Source organism: Polistes fuscatus, unplaced genomic scaffold (genome assembly GCF_010416935.1).
Source record: "Polistes fuscatus isolate 324 unplaced genomic scaffold, CU_Pfus_HIC Scaffold7, whole genome shotgun sequence".
NCBI lineage: Eukaryota > Metazoa > Arthropoda > Insecta > Hymenoptera > Vespidae > Polistes > Polistes fuscatus.
This window is the reverse complement of record NW_025113151.1, coordinates 3,890,125-3,912,248: the sequence shown is the minus strand read 5'-3', so window position 1 is coordinate 3,912,248 and position 22,124 is coordinate 3,890,125. Positions and strand designations below refer to the sequence as shown.

Here is a 22,124-nt window from a genome sequence, read left to right as displayed (position 1 = left end):
GCATTTTCCAATCGTTTATTTATCGCGTTTCCCAACGAATTTCGTCGTATCTCCATGAGATAAGATAAACTTTTAAATAGAAAGATTGATTAAAATTATTTGACAAAAAAAAAGAAAAAGTTTGAAATCGAGAAGACCTCTGGTGTAGGGAAAAGATAAATAACAAAATTGTCTCGGAATAAAAAAAAAAAAATATCGGTGAAATATTATTATTAATTATTTAAACCAAAAGAATTAAATTTAAAATAAATAACAATTAAATAAATCGAAACAAAAATGAGAGGTTAAAACAATACTACAAAAATAAAAAGGAAAGAAATAATTGACATCGAGAAGACCTGTGGCGAGAGGGGTGTAGGGAAAAGATAAATAACAAAATTATCTCGAAATAAATATCGGTGAAATATTATTATTAAAAAAGAATACATATTTAAAATAAATACAAATTTAAATAGATCGAAACAAAAATGAGAGGTTAAAACGATACTACAAAAATAAAATTAAAAAAGTAAAGAAGTAATTAGAAAGTTGTGTAAGGATTCCTCGGTGTTGGTTTTTATTTTTTCGTTTTATGACAATTTTTTGTTGGGAAAAAAAATGTTTTGGTCCGAACCCGACGAGGAGGAGGAGGCGCTTCTTTGCAGCCCGGCTTTAATGGCCAGGAGGGCGTCCGAGTCCTGGATTGTCGCGCCCCCTGTCGAGGTACGAAAAGGACCATGTCCTTCGTCCCTTCGGCACTCGAGACATTTTATTTATTATTATTATAATTAGGATAAGCCAAAAGTTCGTGTGTTTTTCTTGTTAATATTTCCTAAGTACATCTTACAAAAACTATCCATTATGCAGTTAATAACCCAATTTATAACACAATAAACGCACGAATTTTTGGTTCATTTTAATATTATTATTATTATTATTCATCTTATTTTATCTTTTCTATTCACATATTTTTCCTAATATCCAGTAATATGACAGTGAACTGATTGTGAGTAAAAAATTTCATCTCAAATTCATCTTATGATTTATTTTATTTTTTTTAATTTTTTTTACAATTGTTCATATTAAAAATGTGTAAATCATAAGATGATGACTTTTTTTCTTTAATCTTTTTTCATTCATTACACCGTCATAATTACTGGTGGTAATTTATATACTCTCTCTAAATTGCAAATATTTCTTGAACGGGAACGTTAATTAATTTACATATACATTGTATGTAAATATAATTTATTATATATTATAAGATAATGTTAATATGCTTATTAGAATAAATTTAAGACAATTAAAACGAAATAGCATCGTCGAACGGTTTATAATTTTTAATAGAAATATTATTTTTAATTTATTTTTTCTTTTTTTTTTATTAATTAAAATGACTCATCAACTAGGATAATAAACTACTTTCGAACGATTAACATTTTTATATAAAAAAAAAAGTAAGATTCCTGTTGTCAATCAGTAAGAGGAACGGGCTTCGAAGGTCAACGGAATGATTTTAGCCTGGCTCGAAGTACTCAACCTTGAACATTCAGTGTTACGTTTATAAGAGGCCAACTTTGGATTCTGGAATTGTTCCAGATGGCCTCTTTTTAACTTCCTCGTACATTTTTTTTTTTCTAACACGTTTAAGTATCTTCATTTATGAGATCTACATTCTCATTTATAATATAAACAAATAATTAAAAAATATTAAAAATAAACATTTTTTACAATTCTTCAATCATTATTAATACTAAATCTTTAGGCATAGTAATTATACATTTGTTCTTAAAAATTTAAGTGTCTTTATTTATAAAATCTACGTTCTCATTAATAACATAAATAAATAATTAAACAAAATATTAAAAATAAATGTTTTTTATAATTCTTCAATCAATAATAATATTAAATCTGTAGCCATAGTAATTGTTCTTCTTTTCTAACACGTTTAAGTGTCCTCATTTATAACATATATAAATAAACAATTAAACAAAATATAATAATATTCAACAAAAAACAAAATTAACGATACAGTTTAATCTTTTTGAAATTCTACAATAAATAATCCCGTTTAATTGTTAGATTTATTAATAAATGTATTACAGGGAAGTTGGACAAGGTAAAAAAAAAATCAGAACGTTATGTTTTGATCTTGTTGAACGTTTCGTCCCTTTATTGGGACTTTTTCAGCCATTATAAAATATATTACATAACCTTAAAAATACCTTATCCAACCTTCCTGTGATACATTTATTAATAATTTTATTTTTGGACGTGATAAGCAACTAATTAAGTTAGATTTATTGTCAATAGTATGTTGTAATTAAAGTTATAATTCACCTTTTTCTCTTTGTTTTTTCGTTTTTTTTTTATTTTCCTTTTCAACAGGCGATGCCAGTTGCAGCGATGACCCTTCAACGAAAGAAGTCACTGCCGGATGTGGCACAAGGTATTCAATTAACAGCGACAGCACCATTGTCGAGGGAAGAAGTTAGTGTTCTAAGTAGTATGAGGAGAGAAGAAATCCGTAGGCAGATCGATGAGAGAGAAAGGCTCAGGGCCAATCCTTTTCTCTACCTGGTCAGTCCTCAGGTCAAAGTAAGTATCTTTAATCTTTTCTATGTGTATGTACGTGTCAGTTTTTCTAAGGAGGGGTGGGGGAATCCCGAAAGAAAAAACATTTTCTTCTGCTTAAAAAGAAATGTTAACTATACATGTATATATGCATAGTTATTGTCATTCTCTCAAAAATATATATATAATTTACCGTGGTAAACACATAATTTATTTACACATAAAACTGTTATACACTGAATTTTTTCATAAGAAAAAGATATAATTCTCACGAAAGAAATACTTTTATATATATATATATATATTGACGACAAAGAGATAATAATGGTTAATAAAAAAGAAGAAAATAAACATTAAAAATAAAAAAGGAAACGAAATAAAGAAAAGAAAAATTATTTAATGTTTTTGATAACTTTATAATTTTCACAAATACTTCGATGTAATTTTTTATGTTCTAATCAAACTTTTTATATATTTCAAATGAAATGAATATAAAAAACTTATAAAATTATAAAACATTTTGTAATGATTTTTTTTAGAATAAATGTAAATCTTACAATATATTTGAAACATTATGTTTTGAATATTTGTAAAAAATATGTACAAATTTTATATGAATTGCTCAAAAGCCAATGCGGTCAATTTTTTTGATATTTTGTTACTTTTCTAAATGTTGTCAATATCAATAATATTCATTTTAATTATTAAAGGTTATTACTTGTTACTTGGTTTTTTTTCTATGCATTTTCAACTGACAGAAAGTGAAAGTCTTAAAATTTTTAAGATACTGCCATTGTTCCAATAAATACTTACATTTATATTGGAACATCCTGCATATAACTTGTTATGTTGCAGAACGTACCCTTTGAAAAAAAACTTTATAAATTTTTCTGATCAAATAAAGAAAAAAACCACAAATTTTAAAAACCACTATATTAAACAACATTAATATTTTCTGAACTTTACTGCATTGGCTTTTAAGTAACTCATATGAACATAATTCTTTGAAATTTTCTAGAAAATATGTAAAACTTCTGTTTGAAAAATAAACGACATTTATTTTTTTTATATTTTCTTTTTTGCATAAAATGGAAAGATATTTTCTGGTTAATTTCTGAATTAACAGGTAGAATAAAATGTCCGTGCAATTGATAATTGAATATTTATCAAAAATCGTGAAAGTGCGAATACTGAGGTATAATTTTCTGCGGGTTTATCATTATACTGATATAAGATCTTGAAGAAAATTAAGATATCCTCAGGCATCGTTACGAGCATTGGTTCGCTTTTAAAACGAAATGCTAATTCACTTTCTTGGCATCTCGCAAGGTGCATAACTGCATAACTTTCGAGGCAGGTACGGCTGTATATATATAGTATGGGCCAAGTGACTAATAGATCATTATTTACAATGTCCGGCTATTATGAATGATGACTTAAATGATAAAGCAACCTGATAAATATTGATTAATTTATTAATAGATATTATAAGCAAAACAATATTTCCTTCGAGTAACTTGATTTAAAAAAAAAAAGTATACCTTTCCATTAACTAGTCAGTTGTGGCAAAAAATGTATTTTTTGCAAAGATAAAAAATATATACCAAAATTTGTGTAGAAAAAAAATCCAACAATAACGAGTATACTCATCAAACACGAAATGAATGAAGTTTTAATCAAATCACTGTTTGATATTTTTTGATAAAATTAATAATTATTAATTTAAATATAGTTTCTTAATTTATATTATAATATTACTAACATTTATTAATTTTTTCTTAGTTTAAACATTGTAATTTGCTTATGTAGGAAAATATAATAAAATATATTGATCACTTAGAAATGTGATTAGTTAGAAATTTGATCTGTTCTTATATATATAAAAACAATAAAACAAAAAAGGTTTTTCAGAAAAAATATTTCTTATAGATGAAATAAAATTACAATGTGCCAGAAGATTAACTACTTGTCATATAAATATTAATCATAGTGCTCACCCATGGAGCAACGTTATTGGATGATACTACTTCCCCTCTCTTCTAAACCCAATCTAAAGTTGTCAAAAAGGTATCATTATTATCACTTTACTCGATCAGATGATAACAGTATACCTATTGAGCCGTCAATATGATAAATTATACTTGATGACATGGAATTTAGTATAGTGTCCAATTTTGTTTGACATTATTCATAAGAGCTAGGTATTACAAACAATATTCATATTAAATATATATTAATATGTATAATAAACAATTCTAATTTAAAATAAAAAGGTAAAATTTATATTACTATAATATTACTTATAATAAATAAATAATTTACAATCTTTGAAAAGACTTTCTCAAAGTCTTACGATAACTTATTTAACTATTATATTTCAATTAAAACTCCTATGAAACATATTCATCAAAGTTCTCGTATCATAAACATGATTCCTCGATCTCAAAAACAGATTAGTTTCTTTCTTATACATATTTTAATCATCAATTAGGTCAAATAAAAAATATGCTCGCAATTTAATTCTGAAGTGTTTAAAAATGTTTTGTTTTAATTCCTTACTGATTTCATAAATGTTAATGTACTGGTCTTGTCTAATTTTTTTCATAATCTTACCGATTTTTCTAGTAATTAGTCGACCAGAACAAAACTCATCTTTGACATCAAAATTTCCAAATTGAAAACGCCTAAACCAGCTTTGTACCACGCGTACTAATACTGCATCATGTCAGTAATAAACATCACATATTTTTTTATCAGTCTGACTTGCATTCTTTTTTTTTTTTTTGGAAACAAATTTCAAAATATATGGAATTTCTTCTTTATTTTCACTCATTTTGAAGACACAATAACTTTTGACTAAACAAATAAATATAAAAACTATTTTTAAGATACTTTACAAATAATCAGTTTTGAAATTTATTCGAGTATTAGCAAATTAAATTAATATTACCAAAATTATACGTTCCTAAAATTATTTATCGGAAAAATACGAAGAAATTTTTTCCCCAATCGGATATTATTGTTTTATGAACAAAGTGGTAAAAGTAAAAAAGGGGCTAAATAAATTTATTGATTTGTAAAAGACATATATCAAGAAAATACGAAGAAACTTTTTACTCAAGTAGATATTTCGATATAAACATGTTTATACTATACTTAGATATACGAAACATAAAAATAAACAAATCAAAACATTCACAATAAGAACGAGTACACTTAATTATTAACTTAGTAAATTAATTTAATTTAAAAAAAAAATAAGGTTCAAGGAATAATAAAATCATTTTCTATCCAATTATTACAACATTTTTCGCATAGTCATTTGAACGACTACAAAATTTATAGTCTTATTATAAGAAAAAGTAAAAGAAAGAAAAAAAGAAACCGGAAGGAAAGTAGGAATATTTATTATCAACACGAGTGATAATAAAATTTTTTCGTTCTAATCATACGGAATTACTGACTGTAGTTCAATATATAAAAAAAAAGGGTCCATGACAATATAAAGTAGTGGGAGTTATCACAACTCACGTAATCAAAAATCTGACGTCAAGTTTACGTGTACATGCGTAATAAAAAAGGATCGTCAATTGATTTGAAAAATTTTTTATTGATTTCATCATACGAAATCACTGATTGTAGTCCAATGTAACAGAAAAAATTTATCTACGACGTTAAACTTTATGGGGTAGAGGAGTGAGGGATTTGGAGTATATCAAAACAAACATAATCAGATATCTTACATAATACGTATATATGTATGTGCGTAAAAAAGAAATGATTATCAATTGGAACATGTCACTCGCATTTGCTATGTTGCGTCCTTGAATAGTTAAAAAAAAAATAGAAGAAGAAATAATAAAAATAAAATATAAAAATGAAGAAAGTATGTGTGAAACATGAAAGTAATCGTTGCAATAACGAAAGATATCGAGAATAGGAATGATGCAACATTACGAAAGGAAGTGTAACGTTCGTTCGGTTTCTAGAACGTGTGATCTTTCGATTCGAAATCGAATCGGTATGTGTAAGTTTGCCAGTCGAAGGATGCACTTTGTCAATTAACGTCAACTCTATGCATAATCTGATTTAATTTCCTTGCCAAGTCTCGAGAATAGTTCTAGAATCAGATTTAAGCATGAATTCTTATTTGGATTTCATTAGAAATAGAATCGATCTATTTTATTTTTTCGTCAGTTGTGTAAATTTTAGAAAGGTCTTGATAATTTAAAATTCCATTAGAAATATTGATTGATTATATTTTGTATAAATTATATACATTTTTAGAATGTGAATTCATATTTGAATTCCATTAGAAGTTAAGTCGTGATCGATTGTATATTCTGTAAATCTTTTATAATTATTTTTATTGCCAAGCTTCGAGAATTATTCTGCAATTAGATTCGAATTAATTATTATATGAATATTATTAGAAACTAATTCGATCAATTATACTTTTAATAAGTATTATGAATTAGCTGGTATTTGAATCCCATTTGAAGTAGAATCGATTAATTATATTTTATAAATTTGGTATATAAATCTCTTGTTAGTCAAATTGTGAAAATGATTCTAAAATAAAATACAGAAAAAAAAAATTAATAATCTAATTCCATTAAAAATTTAAATCGATCGATTATATATTTTATATATATCGGTTATATATATATAAAATTTATTTTTATATTATAAAGAAAAAAGAAAAAAAAAACATGAAAAAATATTTTTAATAAATTTAACGATTATTATTGTTAACCGAATATACGTAGTTAATGTGTTCAGTATTTGAATTTCCTCTAATTAACCAATTTCAGATTATTTATCTTGATAATTAGAAAAAAAACAACAGATTTTCAAGTAAAATTATGATATAACAAGATTCGTTAGTTGGAATTCGATTGACCACGTCATGTTTACTTTGTTCGACGTTTTTTCCTGTTTTCTTTTTTTAAATAGTTTTACCACTTTATCGTTTAAACGAATATCACGTATATGATTACAAAGTTCTATAGGCATTTCGTATACAAGGTTATCGTAATATCCGTTCAAACGAATGCAAATATAGGCTCGACCGTGCGAACACATTCGAAAAAATGGTGAACTCATTTGTAGGTAACAATAAGACATGTCTAGCAATGGTAATAATAATTAATTACACATACTAATTTATACGAAGAAGAAACGTAAAAGTCTATTGTCTATTGCGTATTCTATTAAAATTTTTTTTCTTTCGCAGAAAATAGCGCAATAATAAAAAAAAAATAGTCTCTTACGTAATTAGCAATACGTAAAAACCGAGCCTCTTTTTATACAAATGTTTAAACAACGATAACTTCAGGTGTTAATAATGACATATATAACGGGAAAAGTCTAGTCTATCTGTCCATAACAATTTATTTTTTTTTGCATACTTTTATAGCTTGGAGTCTTTAAAAATGGATTCTAAAAACACGATTCCATAGAAACTACGGCTGTATGTAAAACCTTAAACGCATTTTTCTCAAAAGAGCATATTTGAAACTTGGCATGCATTTTTCTCAAAAACTACTTAACCAATGTACTTGCAATTTAAAAGACATGTAAAGTACATGTCAGACTATCGTTGAACGGGCCATTTTTTAGATTGTTTTAATATTAATATTGTTTTTGGGCCGGGAGAAGTGAACATTTGTTCGCAAAAGTCTAATTGTAAGTTCCATATTTCAAGCGCTGCTACTTTGTCAATTTTTTTTTTTTTATTAATTTCCCTCTACCCAACGTTAAACACATTCATTATGAACGAAATTTAAAAAAAAAAAATATTCGTTTAGTATGCCAAGGACAGCTGTAATCAGTATACCTGATGATAAACATTGTTTGTTACATGACTTGCGCAACATTCTATAACATGTACATTTTACAATAAAATGCTTTGAAAAAATTTGAAATGTTACTTCGAATACATATTAACACTTTAACGACCGCTCACACAACATGTGCGTGATGCTATCGCCGAAGGTTTTTGGCAAGTAACACACTCTTTGTGTGATAATTTATAAATGTAAACAATTGTGGATACTGCTATTGGCTTCATATTTCATTGTCACGTCTTTGATTATAGGTAATTATTGCCTATTTTGTTTCTTTCTTTTTTTTTCGGCCCCTGACGACGTTTGACTGCGTAGACGTGCTGTCGTTAAAGTGTTAATATAACTACAAAAAAACAACAATGTAGATTAGAAAACGTTTCTTTAAATTAAATTCTCAAAAATTATCTCGAAAACGAGTGCTCATACTCGAATATTCCCCGTCCCCCTTAAGTTGTCTAATTGTTTCTACTCCTGTTATTCGTCAAATTACTTGTATTCTGAAATAATTGATCACTCACTCTCGCTTTCTATTTTTCCTTATCTATATATTAGGCAGTAAACGTAATTGCTACCGTTGTTCCATCTCTAAAATATGTGATAGCCATTTCCTATCCTTATAAATGATTCCCATAGCAGACAAGCATCTTGAAACAACCATTTAAATAACATTTAATACATTCGACAATTCTTAAAGCTTAAAAGTTGAATTTTCACCAAAAAATCTAACCTGTAAAGACAAATTTTCCCTATAAGAAACGTCTAACCTATAAAAGACATAAAACTTTAGCATTAAAACTTGCCAGCATTGGCAATAGCAATCAGTAAAAATTAGGTTTACCATTCAATACAAATATACAAATATACAAATATACAAATATACAAATATACAAATATACAAATATACAAATATACAAATATACAATAATTACTTGTATAATAATATAAAGAGTGAAATTATAAATATTAAATTAATACTGAAACTATTCTGTGATTAACCATTCAACATTGAAAATGATATATTGCAGATGTTAAAAAAAAAATACGTAAAAAAAATAATCCTACGAGTTAACTAATGAAACTAATAATGATTAAAATTGTTTTTTTAAGGACTGGTTCTCCCGGCAACAGCTGGTGATGCTGGTGCTTTTTATCAACATATCCCTAGCCCTGATGTTCTTCAAGTTGCTGACGTAGCAGCCAGCCAATGATCGGGTTCACGGACTCGTGGTGGACGTGACCTGAGATCAAAGGGTATTACGACGCCCTGGGTCGTCATCAAACGTGGCATAAATTTTCAAGAGAAAGGAAAATATCAAGAAAGTATGGTAATATATTTACGATGCCACGCAACCGACCGTTGAAAACGGTTTTTTTCGAGCGACCAAAAGAAGACGAGAATGAAATAAAGAAAGAAAAAGAAGATTAAGAAATGGAAAATGAAACGAGGAAGAAGAATAATCTCACATTCGTGTCCTTTTGAGGAGGAACGATTTTATGAGATAGTTTTTATCATGGGATTTTTAAACTTCTACAGAAATAAGAACGAAGAAAACCAAATAAAGATGTTAAAACAAACGAAACAATAAACTATATTAAAAAGATAATTTTTCGATTAATGGAAGATTGTCTAATCTAGTCGATAGAAATAAACAAACAATACAAGCATAAATACAAAGATACCGAAATGAGAATAATACGAGAAAGAGGAACAATTTCCGGGCTTATTATTATTTTTACACCCGGTAGGATTTACGAAAATACGAGGTCCAGATTTCAAACGAGAAAATAATAACAATTAAAACAGATGGATTAATAGAGAAGAAAATAAGAAAGAAAGAAAGAGAGGGAGAGATAGAGAGAGAGAGAGAAGTATATTATAATTTATCAGGCGCGTGGAGATTTAGAAAGGAAAGAAAATAAAAAAAAAAAAGAAAGATCGATTTGATAGGTCGCGTCAACGCGACCCCCGGCGCCTTTATCATACCTATTTTTACACCGATATTTTAATAAGACTACTACTACGATTACTTACTATTACTACAACTGCTACTTCTAATTGTAAGAGTAGGGGTCGAGTCTTGTTTATAAAAAAAGTAATAATAATTAAGCCGAATAATCGCGGCCGAACCATTATGCGCACACGAATTCCTCCTTCGTTTAAAATTAATTATTATACATACCTAAAATACATGTCGTTTTATTTTTTTCTTCCCCCTCCCCTCCACCAACAACCGTTTTATTCAAACACGATGCCGATCGTCTTTTAATTATTAAAACGCGAGATATTGGCTAGAATGATGATAATAAACTTGTATGTATATATGTATGTATGTAAGTATGTATGTTATGTATGTGTATGTACTATGTATGACGCGTAAATACACGTATATCCATTTTGAAAGATACGATTTCAAATCGATTCGAAAAAAAAAAAATAGAATTCATTTTAACCGATGACGAGAGTTGGACGTTCCTATGGTGAAAAATAATTTTGAAGAATTAAAAAAAAAAAGAAAACGAGTGGAATGAATGAAAAGAAAACAAATTCGATGAGATGTCGGATAGATTTTAGAAATTTTCAAAGAAAAAAAAATTTTGTCGTTACGTGCAATGAAGAAGATTCTGCATCGTTATTTGTATGAAAGATTAAGAATATTATTATTATAATTATAATTATAATTATTATTATCATTATTATTATTATTATTATTATTATTATTGTTGTTATTATTATTATTATTATTATAATTATTATCAAGAGCGAGATCTAACAATGAAAAAATATTTTTACAGCTAAACCCGACAAAATTTTTTTAAAAACGAAATACAAACGCGAACGATTGAACTTTTTGAAGAGCTTTCGCAAAAGTATCATATCTTTTTTTAAAAAAAAAAAGAAACCAAAACAAAATACGGACGTACTTAAAAAATACGAACATGTTTTTTCTATCTTGTAGCTTTGCTAGATTAAACGATCGGTCGTGTACGACATGATCGGGGAAAAGAGAGAGAGAGAGAGAGAGAATACGTGTATATGTATTTAAAAGAAAATAAATAAGATAATATAGCGAAACGCGTTTAGAAACGAAAAAAAAATAGTAAAAATGAAATGAAAGAGATTAGATTAACGCGTTGTGCGCGAAGTTTAGACAAATTTTGTAAAAATAGAGAAAAAAAGGATGAAAATGATTGGGAGTAACATACGTGCTTCGAAAAAACTGTCACGAGTCACATTTGTAAGTTTTTTTCGTGACTTATCGAGCTGATTCGTCGATAATATTCGAGAACGTATCAATTGGTATATATATGTATATATATATATATACGCAAATCGTTCGCATAATTTTGTCGTTTAACCTTTTAGGTACGGCTCAATTTTGCGCGAGGCTATTTCTCTGGACGGCAGAATCTGACGCGAACTGCGTATAAACGATAAATTACTGCACTGTGTGACGTTCTCACGCGAGTATATTGGAATTAAGTATTTGATGATTCAATTATAATTTTTCTTAAAAATATATTGCACATACTTAAACTTTAACATTTCACATAAATATGAATGCATATGAAAACGATTATTTAATTTAAACGGTAAGCGAGTGAGCTATTCGAGTGAGCCACTATAGTGGCGTGTCGTGCCTAAAAGGTTAAATCTTACGAACTGGCTTCAAAAAGAAAAAAAAATTGAAAAGAAAAAAAAACGCGTTAAAGATAAGAAGAAAAAGAAAAGAACGAAATAGAAAATACTTATTCTGCTTCTTCCTTCTGATAAAACGTCTTAAAACCACCGGTGTGCAATGTATTTTGATAAACGTGTGTCAAATTTGTCGAAAAAAAAAGAAAAAAAAAACGCGCAACTTTCTAGGCAAAAGAATAGCGTTTTAAAATCGTAAATTAAATTTATAAATCGATGATACGCGTATCTGATTGTTCACATCTTGACGGAATAAAGAAATGAAAGGTGGATTATTAACAAATAAAAGAAAGAGAAAAGAAAAAAGTTATTATCTAACCAGTGGTGGCTAAAGTTTTTCGATTTTGGTGCCCTTATTGAAAACCAAATTTTCCCAAGACGCCTTATATTTGTAATTCTAATAAGTAAATTTTCCGATATAATCAGTAATTTTTTGCAAGGATTAAATAAAAATAAATAAAACACATTTTAGATCATAAAAAAAATATTTTTAAGGAAATATTACTTTTAATTAATTAATAAATAATAATTATATTAATTAGTGGGGTAAATGAGCCTGTTGGTCAACCGCAGATTTTCTTAAATCGTGAAATTAAACTTTTCCATATTGATTTTCATACGATGCTTAGATTTTATCGCAACAATTGTCGAAAACCCAAAATCGCAGAAATAAGAAGTTCCGAATAAAATTAAGAAATAAAGAAAATTACGTAATGTAACACGGTGATGAACGCAAACTTTGAGAACACCACTGGTTAAAGCTTATTGTACGGAATTGTTTAACAGAAAAAATGAAAAGAGAAAATAGAAAAATAGTAAAAAGGTAGCACAGGAGAAAAATAGAAAAATATTGTTCATTTGATAAAAGATCAAAAAATACCGGTGCGATTGTTCATGCGTATGTATTTTGAAAGAAAGTTTCATTAAATATGTCGAGGAAAAAAAAACAAACGCTAAACTTCCTAGTTTCAAGAATAGCGTTTAAAAATAAAAAATAAAATTTTCGATGGATACGCGTATCTGGTTGTTTATGTCTCGCGCGAGAGAGAAGGAATAAAAGAATAACGATAAAAGAATTATTAAAAAAAAATAAGGAAAAAGATTGAGAGAAGGAGAGAAAGAGAGGGAGAGGGAGAGAGGTAATTTGCTAAACTGATAGACAGTCGAGTTCAGATAGGTTTCGTGATTAATATCTCGTAAACGTGTCCCCCGATTTGTCATCGTGATGTTCAGATAGTCAAATTCGAAATAGGATTAATTTGTTATCGTGCGGAGCGTTTAAGAATTGACTTTGGGGTACTCAAGTCAAAATAAATTAAATGAACTCAATAAAAGAAGAGTAGGAATAATAAGAAGAAGAAGAAGGAGGAAAAATGGAGAAAAAGAAATATCGAGTTATATCTCTCTATATATATATTTAATAATATATATATTATTATTATTAAATAATAAAAATAAAAATAAAAAGAATAAAATAAATAAAATAATTAATTAATACGCCAATTTTTTGTAAACCAAGAATAAATGAATAAATATATATATATATATACTCGAGTTACTTCAAAATATGCTCCGCTGTGCTCATGCAGTGATATGTTAATGTAATATAACAAAGATGAAAACGAAACGAAACGAACTATATTGTCTCTCTTTTCTTGTACGACATTTTCGTAAATTATTTCAAAATGTCGATAGACGGAAATTCAATTTTTTTCTCCTTTTCTTGTGCGATTGCATTTTTTCTAGCTTCGAGTGTATTAACTGAGAAATATTTGAAAACGATTAATATTTATATTTGAATATAACAAGTAAGAAACAAAAAAAATAACTTACATCATTTAAAATCGTGCTCGTTATTCGATCTATCGATCTTTCCACGAAGTGTCTTAAAAATAATATATATATATTTAGTTGACTCTTCGACGAATATAACGAGCATCCTAAATGTATTTTAAAATAAATTTTAATTAGTACCTTTGAAAGATCAACACGTTACACGACGGCACATAATTACCAACTTTCTTGAAGGAAGAAAAAACTTACACAAAAAAAAACATAAAAATAAAGACAGAAGAGAGAGAGAGAGAGAATGTAAACATTGTTGAGTATTTAAAGATACAAAAAAGTAAAGAGATATTAGGTTGGTGCAATAATAATTAATTAGGTATAAATACTTATATGGTTAAAAGCAATGATTCCCAAAAATTTTTGATTCTCGGTACTTTTACTGGATACAGTTTGTCTCCAAATACCATATGTCCAATTATAATGAGTACACTTTGGAAAATAATCAATCATTTTGTGTGCCAAGGGTTAAGTCAAAATGAATAACACTAATTTTAGATCAAAAAACAATATAATTGAACAAATTCAACGGTTTCTGTTACGAATTTTTTCAAATCATTTATTTTCGCGCAATACTTAAATTTTATTATACCAACTGTCGAAAATCCAGACTCGCACAAAAAAGAGATCTCAAATGGAATTAAAATAATAAATATTGTATAACATTTTGCGGCACACTTTAGGAACCATTGATTTTAATGTTAAATAACTCTTTAATGATCGATCTTTAGTTTTTCTGCAATTTCTCAATTTATTTTATCATGGACATTTTCGATCATAATTTTTATACCGTTAATTTCAATGGTTCAAAGTTATTCGCGATTAGTTTCACTATCAAAACTTTCATTTCAATCAGAAAATTGGTTAAATTTATTTTTAACTTTACCCTCGCTTATATATTTTTCAATAATCTTCCAAAAATATAGTTTATACTGCATAATCCAAAAATTGTTTTACCGAGAAAAAAAACAATTAATGTTGAGCAATTAATAGAATCGCCATACATTGTTTTTCGTTTTAAATTATGAATTGTAATTTACAATAGTGTCGATGAAAAAAAAGTACAACTCAACAATGCAGTTATTCCAAATATCTGTAGAAAATAAGATTCTGATTTTGTAATACGATAAAAAAACTTTTGGGACATTCTGTAACATTTTAAACCGCCATAACTCGTACAATAAAATCATCAGAAAATTTTCTTTTTCCATAATTAATTAGAGTACTTAAATTCGACAATTCAACTATAATTTAAACAATAATCGGTAATACGATGATAACTAAAAAAAATAAAATCAAATAAATTAATGCCAAATTTAGAATAATAAAAACCGTAATTATTTTTACACCAACTTAATATTTGATATTATGCACAAGAAATTAGTATAATTTTCGCGAGTATGATCTCGTTTTACCAAGACGAGCACCTCAAACGGAACATTTTGAAGTAAAAAGAAAAAATTTTAATTCGTAAAATAAATAATATAGAATATTTTCGATGGTATAGCTTTTAAATGTAAGCGCTAATAAAGTTGTCATTTTCTATATGAAAAAAAAAACAAGTTATAGGTGAAGATAAAGAAAGAAAGAAAAGAAAAAAACAAGAAAATAGTAAAATTTTAAAAGGAAACATGGAAACGTTTAGTAAAGGAAACGATCTTGTTTTTCTTTTTACCGAACGCGTCAATTGCACTAATGACTCTTCGGATTTGTAAATCTAAGGATATTAAAGAGATACAACAAAACATATGTGGGAACACGAGTATTGATAGGAATGCAGAAAGAAATATAGAAAAGATGAGTTAACGCGCTCGCGAGCGCTTATGTATGTTGTGTGTGTGTGTGTGTGTGTGTTCGTGCATGAATGTTTGCGAAAATAATATAAATTAAATAAAGGACGTGTGTATCGAAAAAATTGGAATACGGTTCGAATAATTGACTTTTTTTCCTTATAAGCCGCGTTCATGCATACACACATATGCATATTCGTAAATATATATATGTATATACAAGGTGTTTCGTAATATTTGTATCCGACATCACAGTGAACTGAAAACACAAAAATAATTAAAAAAAAATTCATATAAATATGTGTCCTTTTTGACCATGTTTTAAAGTTATAGTAACTTTCATATATTTTAATAATTACGAAAGATTATCCTCATAGAAGGTGCTCGAAATGATTTTTTCTTGGTTTGTATTTTTAAATGTTGCTCTGTGTCTTGTAAATATTTCTTGTCCTTGTTGACGGTACACATTCCGTTAATTAAATTTAGTCATTTCAGTTTAATCAGTCTAATTTCAATGCTCAGTTCTTTTACTAGAATTACTTCATTATTTTTATTAGCTGTCTGTTAAAAGTTACAAGTACGTAATTAAACTTTCTTGTATCTCTTAAGTCCAAATGAACACAATTGAATGTATTCCCCATTGCTAGCATTGGAAAACTTTGAAGGTCAACAGATACCTGGAATTTTGGAAAAAATTGCGAAAATCGATGATACAACACTACTACAAAGATGGATACAAATCAAGGATGGTCATTTCGAACAATTACTATGAAGATACACTTTCCTGTCACTATTACTTTAATACGAAATAAAATAAGACACACGTTTGCATGAATTTTTTTCATTATTTTTATATCTTCTATCCACTCTTGAAGTAGGTCCTACATATTACAAAACACCCAGTATATATAAATATATATTTACATATAAAAATAATTATATATATAATTTATAATATATAATATATATATATTACATTATATATATAATATATAATTATATATATATATATATATATAAATTTACGTACACATTTATGTACGAGCACAAATATCACTCATGTTGTGCCGAATCTTGCATTGTGTATATACATATAAATATACATATATCTAATATATAAAATTAGCTAATAATAACAGAAACAACAGCTATACAATTTTTATCCATGAAGGGGTGCGAATGAATTGTGTGCATATAATGTGTGCATGTGTAAGAAATAAAGAAAGAGAGAGAGAGAGAGAAAGAGAGAAAATTAATGAGAAACAAATAAATCAGAACCATTCTAAGCGTTAAAATTGTTACTCTGTTTCATTACAAAAAAGCCATATCACGAATCAAAGAAAATTTTCCTATTGTATGTACATGTATTATAGGTTTATCTCGATTGTTTATCTCGAATATGTGAAAAAAGGAAAGGAAAAAAAAAACATTGATTTTGTTGTTTACTTGCTATATCAAATCTTTATATATATATAATATATATATGATTATATTTATATATATACACACATACACAGACACACATTAAAAATATATATATTTTACTTGTTATGACTCTGACTATTATCGCAGTTAGTGTATCTCGTTATTATTGTATATTACCATTATTACGATTAATTATTACTATTATTATTGCTATTATTGATTATTACTATAATTAATTACCAGTACCACTAAACTAAGTCATTATCATCGTCGCCATCATCATCATCATCATCATAAATGGCGAGTATAATTAAAAGCAAAATAAACATTTTGGTACCTCGACAAGAAATGAAAAAAATGAAAAATAAAAAGAAAGGATATAAAAAATAGGAGAAAAAATCTTAAAAAAATAAAATAATAATAATAATAATAATAATAACTAAACGGGAAATAAAAAAAAAATAAACGACAAAATCCAATGCGAAATCAGAACCGATATGGGTTCACAAGTGACAATTGTTGATTTGCAAGAGCAGTGATTGAATAAAACTTGTATCATGAAATGATCTCGTTGCGTTCGCTCATTGATCCGTGTACGATTAAAAGACGAAAGGAAATTAATCAATGTCGCCAACGATAAAGTCTTAAGTTTCGCATGACGAAACGAACGATCGCTTAATTGCGACAACTTTGATTGGATGCGCACACGCGCACGCGCGCATGGATGCATGCACGCGCGCACGTACGCGTTACGTTTCAATTAGAATAAATAAAATTATTTTTTTGCTTTAATTTCTTATTTTCTTTTTTGTCTTACAAACGTAACACATTATTAACTCGTAATTGTTAAAATTAGTAACAAAAAATTTGCCGTTTAAAAGGAAGTATTTATTTATTTATTACAAAAAAGAAAAAAGAAGAAAAAGAGAAGAAAAAAATTTCCCTCTCGCATGAATGAAACATGAGTTACCAGAGAAGAGAACATACAAAAAAAAAACAGTTTCTTCTTAATTCTATATGATTGATTTCTTCGAATTCTACGCGTTATTTCTAAACAAAGATTAGACTATTTCGAATAATCTGTTATTCGTGCGTGTCGAAAGATAAGACGAATTATTTTTTGATAAAATTCACATTTTAAGATCGATCGAAATGAATTTTACGATCGAATATTGAAAAAAAAGTCAGGTTTTTAATATCGTCTCTTATAATTGGTTACGTGTCCAATATTTTATTCTAAATTAATATCGATAATGAACAATACTTTTTTTGTTAATACATAAAAACATATTTTCGATCAGTTTGATCACCTGCTTTTTTTTTGGTTTCTTCTACTCTTTCTGTTTACATCATTCTTTTCGCACGTTTATTCGCGCAAGTGTACATTTTCTTTTTTTTTTGTTGAAAGTCACTTTTGAATAAACGAAAGAAAACAAAACATAAGAGAAAGAAAAAGAAAAAAGAACAATGATGAAAAACTTCGGGAGGTATTATCGTTTTATCGTAGTTAAGTGTTCATGGACGAGTGAAGTGATAATGAAATATTACGAATGTGACGAAAGAATAAAATATTTCTATTCTAATTTTAGTCGATGATTATAATGCTTGACGATCGGTGCCCACATTAATTCGTTATTGGCAAAGGTGCAATAATTATAACTGAGAGCGTAGTTACATGTATTCTTTCAAAGGAATGATCAAAAGAAAAAAAAACGATCAAATAGATGATTCAACATCTGCACCTGTTATCGGTGATCTTCTGATTTCTTATCAGATAATCATTGTTAACCCACTCTAAACCTTTTTTTATCCTTTGATTTCTTTTTCTTTGTTTTTAATACAATTTTCCCGTTATCAATGATTTACAAATACGTGAATACCACCTAGTATTTGTCATTTAAATAAATATCTAGTATAATAATTTTCCTTTCTTTTTTTTTTTCAGAAGATATAAAAGTTATCAGAAAAATTTCATTTATAATTTGTTGTTTTTATTCATACAATTATCACGTTATCTTTCATTTATAAATACTAAAGTTCGTCAATTTTTTTGATTTGGATTAATTTTGTGTATAATTATTTTTGTTTAAAGATACAAGAGTTGTAAAAAACATTTGGTTTTCTTATTTTTATTGTTTTTCTTTTCCATAATTCTAACGTTATCCCTCATTTATAAATACGTGAGTTCCTAATTTTTACATTTAAATAAATATCTTGTATAATTACCTTTGTTTATCAGAAAGTATAAAAATTCTAAGACATATTTCATTTATTTTCCTTTTTACACAGTTCTCACGTTATCTATCATGTATAAATTCATTCATCTTCTTTTTCTTTTCTTTTCAATGAACGACTCGCATAATTATCTTAATCTCAACTATTTGCATTTTTCTTTTTAATTTACTATTTTCTTAATATCATATAAATATGTACAATATTGAAATATATTTTATCAATAATATATTGCTTATTCTACATTTAAAAGTAATTAAAAACTAAACTAAAAAACAGGAATAAACGAATGAAAAAAAAAAGAAAAATAGAACCTGTGAATATTTTAAACGAAAAAAAAGAAGGAAGTAGTTGCTATAGCTGCGATTGCTATAATTTACAAATGACAAATATAATATCATAGAATATAGAAGATAAGTTCTCTGGTCTTGCGTATCCGCAGTAAGTCTGCTCTATTCTCAGATTCGTCTTTCGATCCAAAAATATACACTCATATATAACCGTGAATATATAGAATATATCCTAAACTCTTCTCTAATGTAAGCATTCTATTTCTCTTGTACGAAATCTAATGCAAACCGAAGTGATATGATTTTTCACTCAAGAACGATACGTAGATTAATAACCACATACGTTATCTCTTCTTTGCTTTTTCTTTTTTATTTTTTTTTTTCCTATTTTTTGTACTTGTTTAATTTTATCGTATAATGTAAAGTTCATCTTGATAGATAACAGAATACAATCATGAGTGGTAGTATGGTTGTATGTATCTATACATCAGTGCCGGCTCGTGACTGAAAATCGTTCGGAATTCTGCAATTTTCTAAATATGCATACATATTTGCAAATACGATTTATACGTGTTTGAATAAAATATCAAAATTTATTTAGAAAAAATTTAACTTCCAAAAATTGTATTTATTATTTGATCGAATTATGCAATTTGATATAATTATAAATTAATCTAGAAATAAAATATATTCTTTTTTGTTTTCGTTCTGTGAAAAAATATTGTTGATTATCTGATTAAATTGTACAATTAAGTTATATTTTTAATTGCTTAAGAAATCATTCTAATTAACAATAAGTGGCACAAAAATTCAAGTAAATTTCGTAAATTTTCGTTCAATTAAAACGAGTCATGGTTCGGAATATTTTTGTGTCTTTATATTATGATTTTATATATTTAATATTAATAGAAAACCAATTAATATACAAAATTACTTTCTTTATACAAAAATATGGAAAATTTCCTGCAACTCACTTAAATAATTTCTCTTTACTGGTTTGAAATGAAAAATTCAAGTAAATTTTTATTTTATATGATTACCGTTATGATTCAAACTTATATAAAAATATTACTTTAAAAATTTAATTATATAACTCTCACTCAAAGTCAAAATATCGAAAATTGCTTCTTCCTTTCAATGATTTTCATTTTTGTAAACTGGTAATTGTATAACTATTACTATAATTTTAATTCAGACTATAGCTAACCGTTTACATTCGATAGACGACTCTCAGTCGCCATGGCGTTTTATGTGACAACTGGAATGACAAGTGGGAGGTGACAGTATTTGTTTATGCTACATTTCGTAATCTCCAATTGATAAAGGTTTAGTATTGGTTAATGAATAAATTCTTTAGCTCTCTTTGTTCTTTATTAGAAAACGTATTTTATTTTTTAACTTTAAATTTTAAGAGGTTACACAGACCTGATGCTTGGAAAAACTAACATTACAAAAAAATTGTTGTTTGACGCCAATTTCAAATAACGTCATCCCCCACCTCTCGGGCTAAGTTAGGCCAGCAGACCAAGTATAAGGCTCGTGAAAGGACATTTCATTTTCCACAAATTATTTAATACATTTAAATGCTTCATTTGATTATTTCTAAAAAGAAAAACAATATGTCAGAAGGACCAAAAGAAAATAAATAATAATTAAACGTGTAAATAAATTTAAATTGAATTTAGCATAGTACTCCCGGTAGTATTTGCCTTACGTAATTTACAATTAGATTTCGACTCTACATCTATACTTATTTTTCTAACAAATTCATTTCATTTCAATGATTCATTCATTTCATTAGAAAAAAATTGAAAAAATTCAATGCAAGAAAACGAGTCACAAAATTTGTCTGTCTCAAATCATTAATTATTATTCATTAAATTGAATGAAAAATCATGAATATCGTTTTAAATCGACCTACTGACATGATTAACATTCCTAACTTAACGTAAACATGCAAACGCTTTGACGTAGATTCCGTTAAAATTTCAAATATAAAACACAAGTTTTTACTCGACAAACGCAATAATATATAAACATTCTGATTGATATTCGGCTGAAATTTTAAATGTAACACGCAAGTTATTATAAGACAAACGGACGCATTGATGTGCGCTTAAATGCATTGAGTATTAATTTAATAATTAGCAAAATTTGTAATGTTATATAAAAAATATTCATCATATTATTTAAAACAAGAAAAAAAATATTTTTTATTTCTAGGGATATTAAAATATCGTAATATTTATTATATTCTAATCTCTTACTCAAAATTACATTAAAAATTTACATTTTAATCTCCTGTAAAATAATTTTAAAAATTCTTATTCAATTACTCATCTTATTATCATATCATACATCGATAACTTATCTTATCATCTTATCATCTTATCATCTTATCATCTAATATATGATTCTATCTACGACTTATCCTCTTCAGATGTTA

General features: G+C 27.0%; 1 protein-coding gene across 1 annotated transcript; it reads left to right on the top strand.

The window, feature by feature from the left end:
• Positions 1 to 252: 252 nt before the first annotated feature.
• On the top strand, positions 253 to 9,813 carry LOC122524048. The gene is made up of 3 exons (XM_043646092.1): positions 253 to 702; positions 2,368 to 2,577; positions 9,510 to 9,813. The coding sequence occupies exons 1-3, from the start codon at positions 598 to 600 to the stop codon at positions 9,594 to 9,596; spliced, it is 402 nt and encodes a 133-aa protein (XP_043502027.1). The 5' UTR covers positions 253 to 597; the 3' UTR covers positions 9,597 to 9,813.
• Positions 9,814 to 22,124: the final 12,311 nt, after the last annotated feature.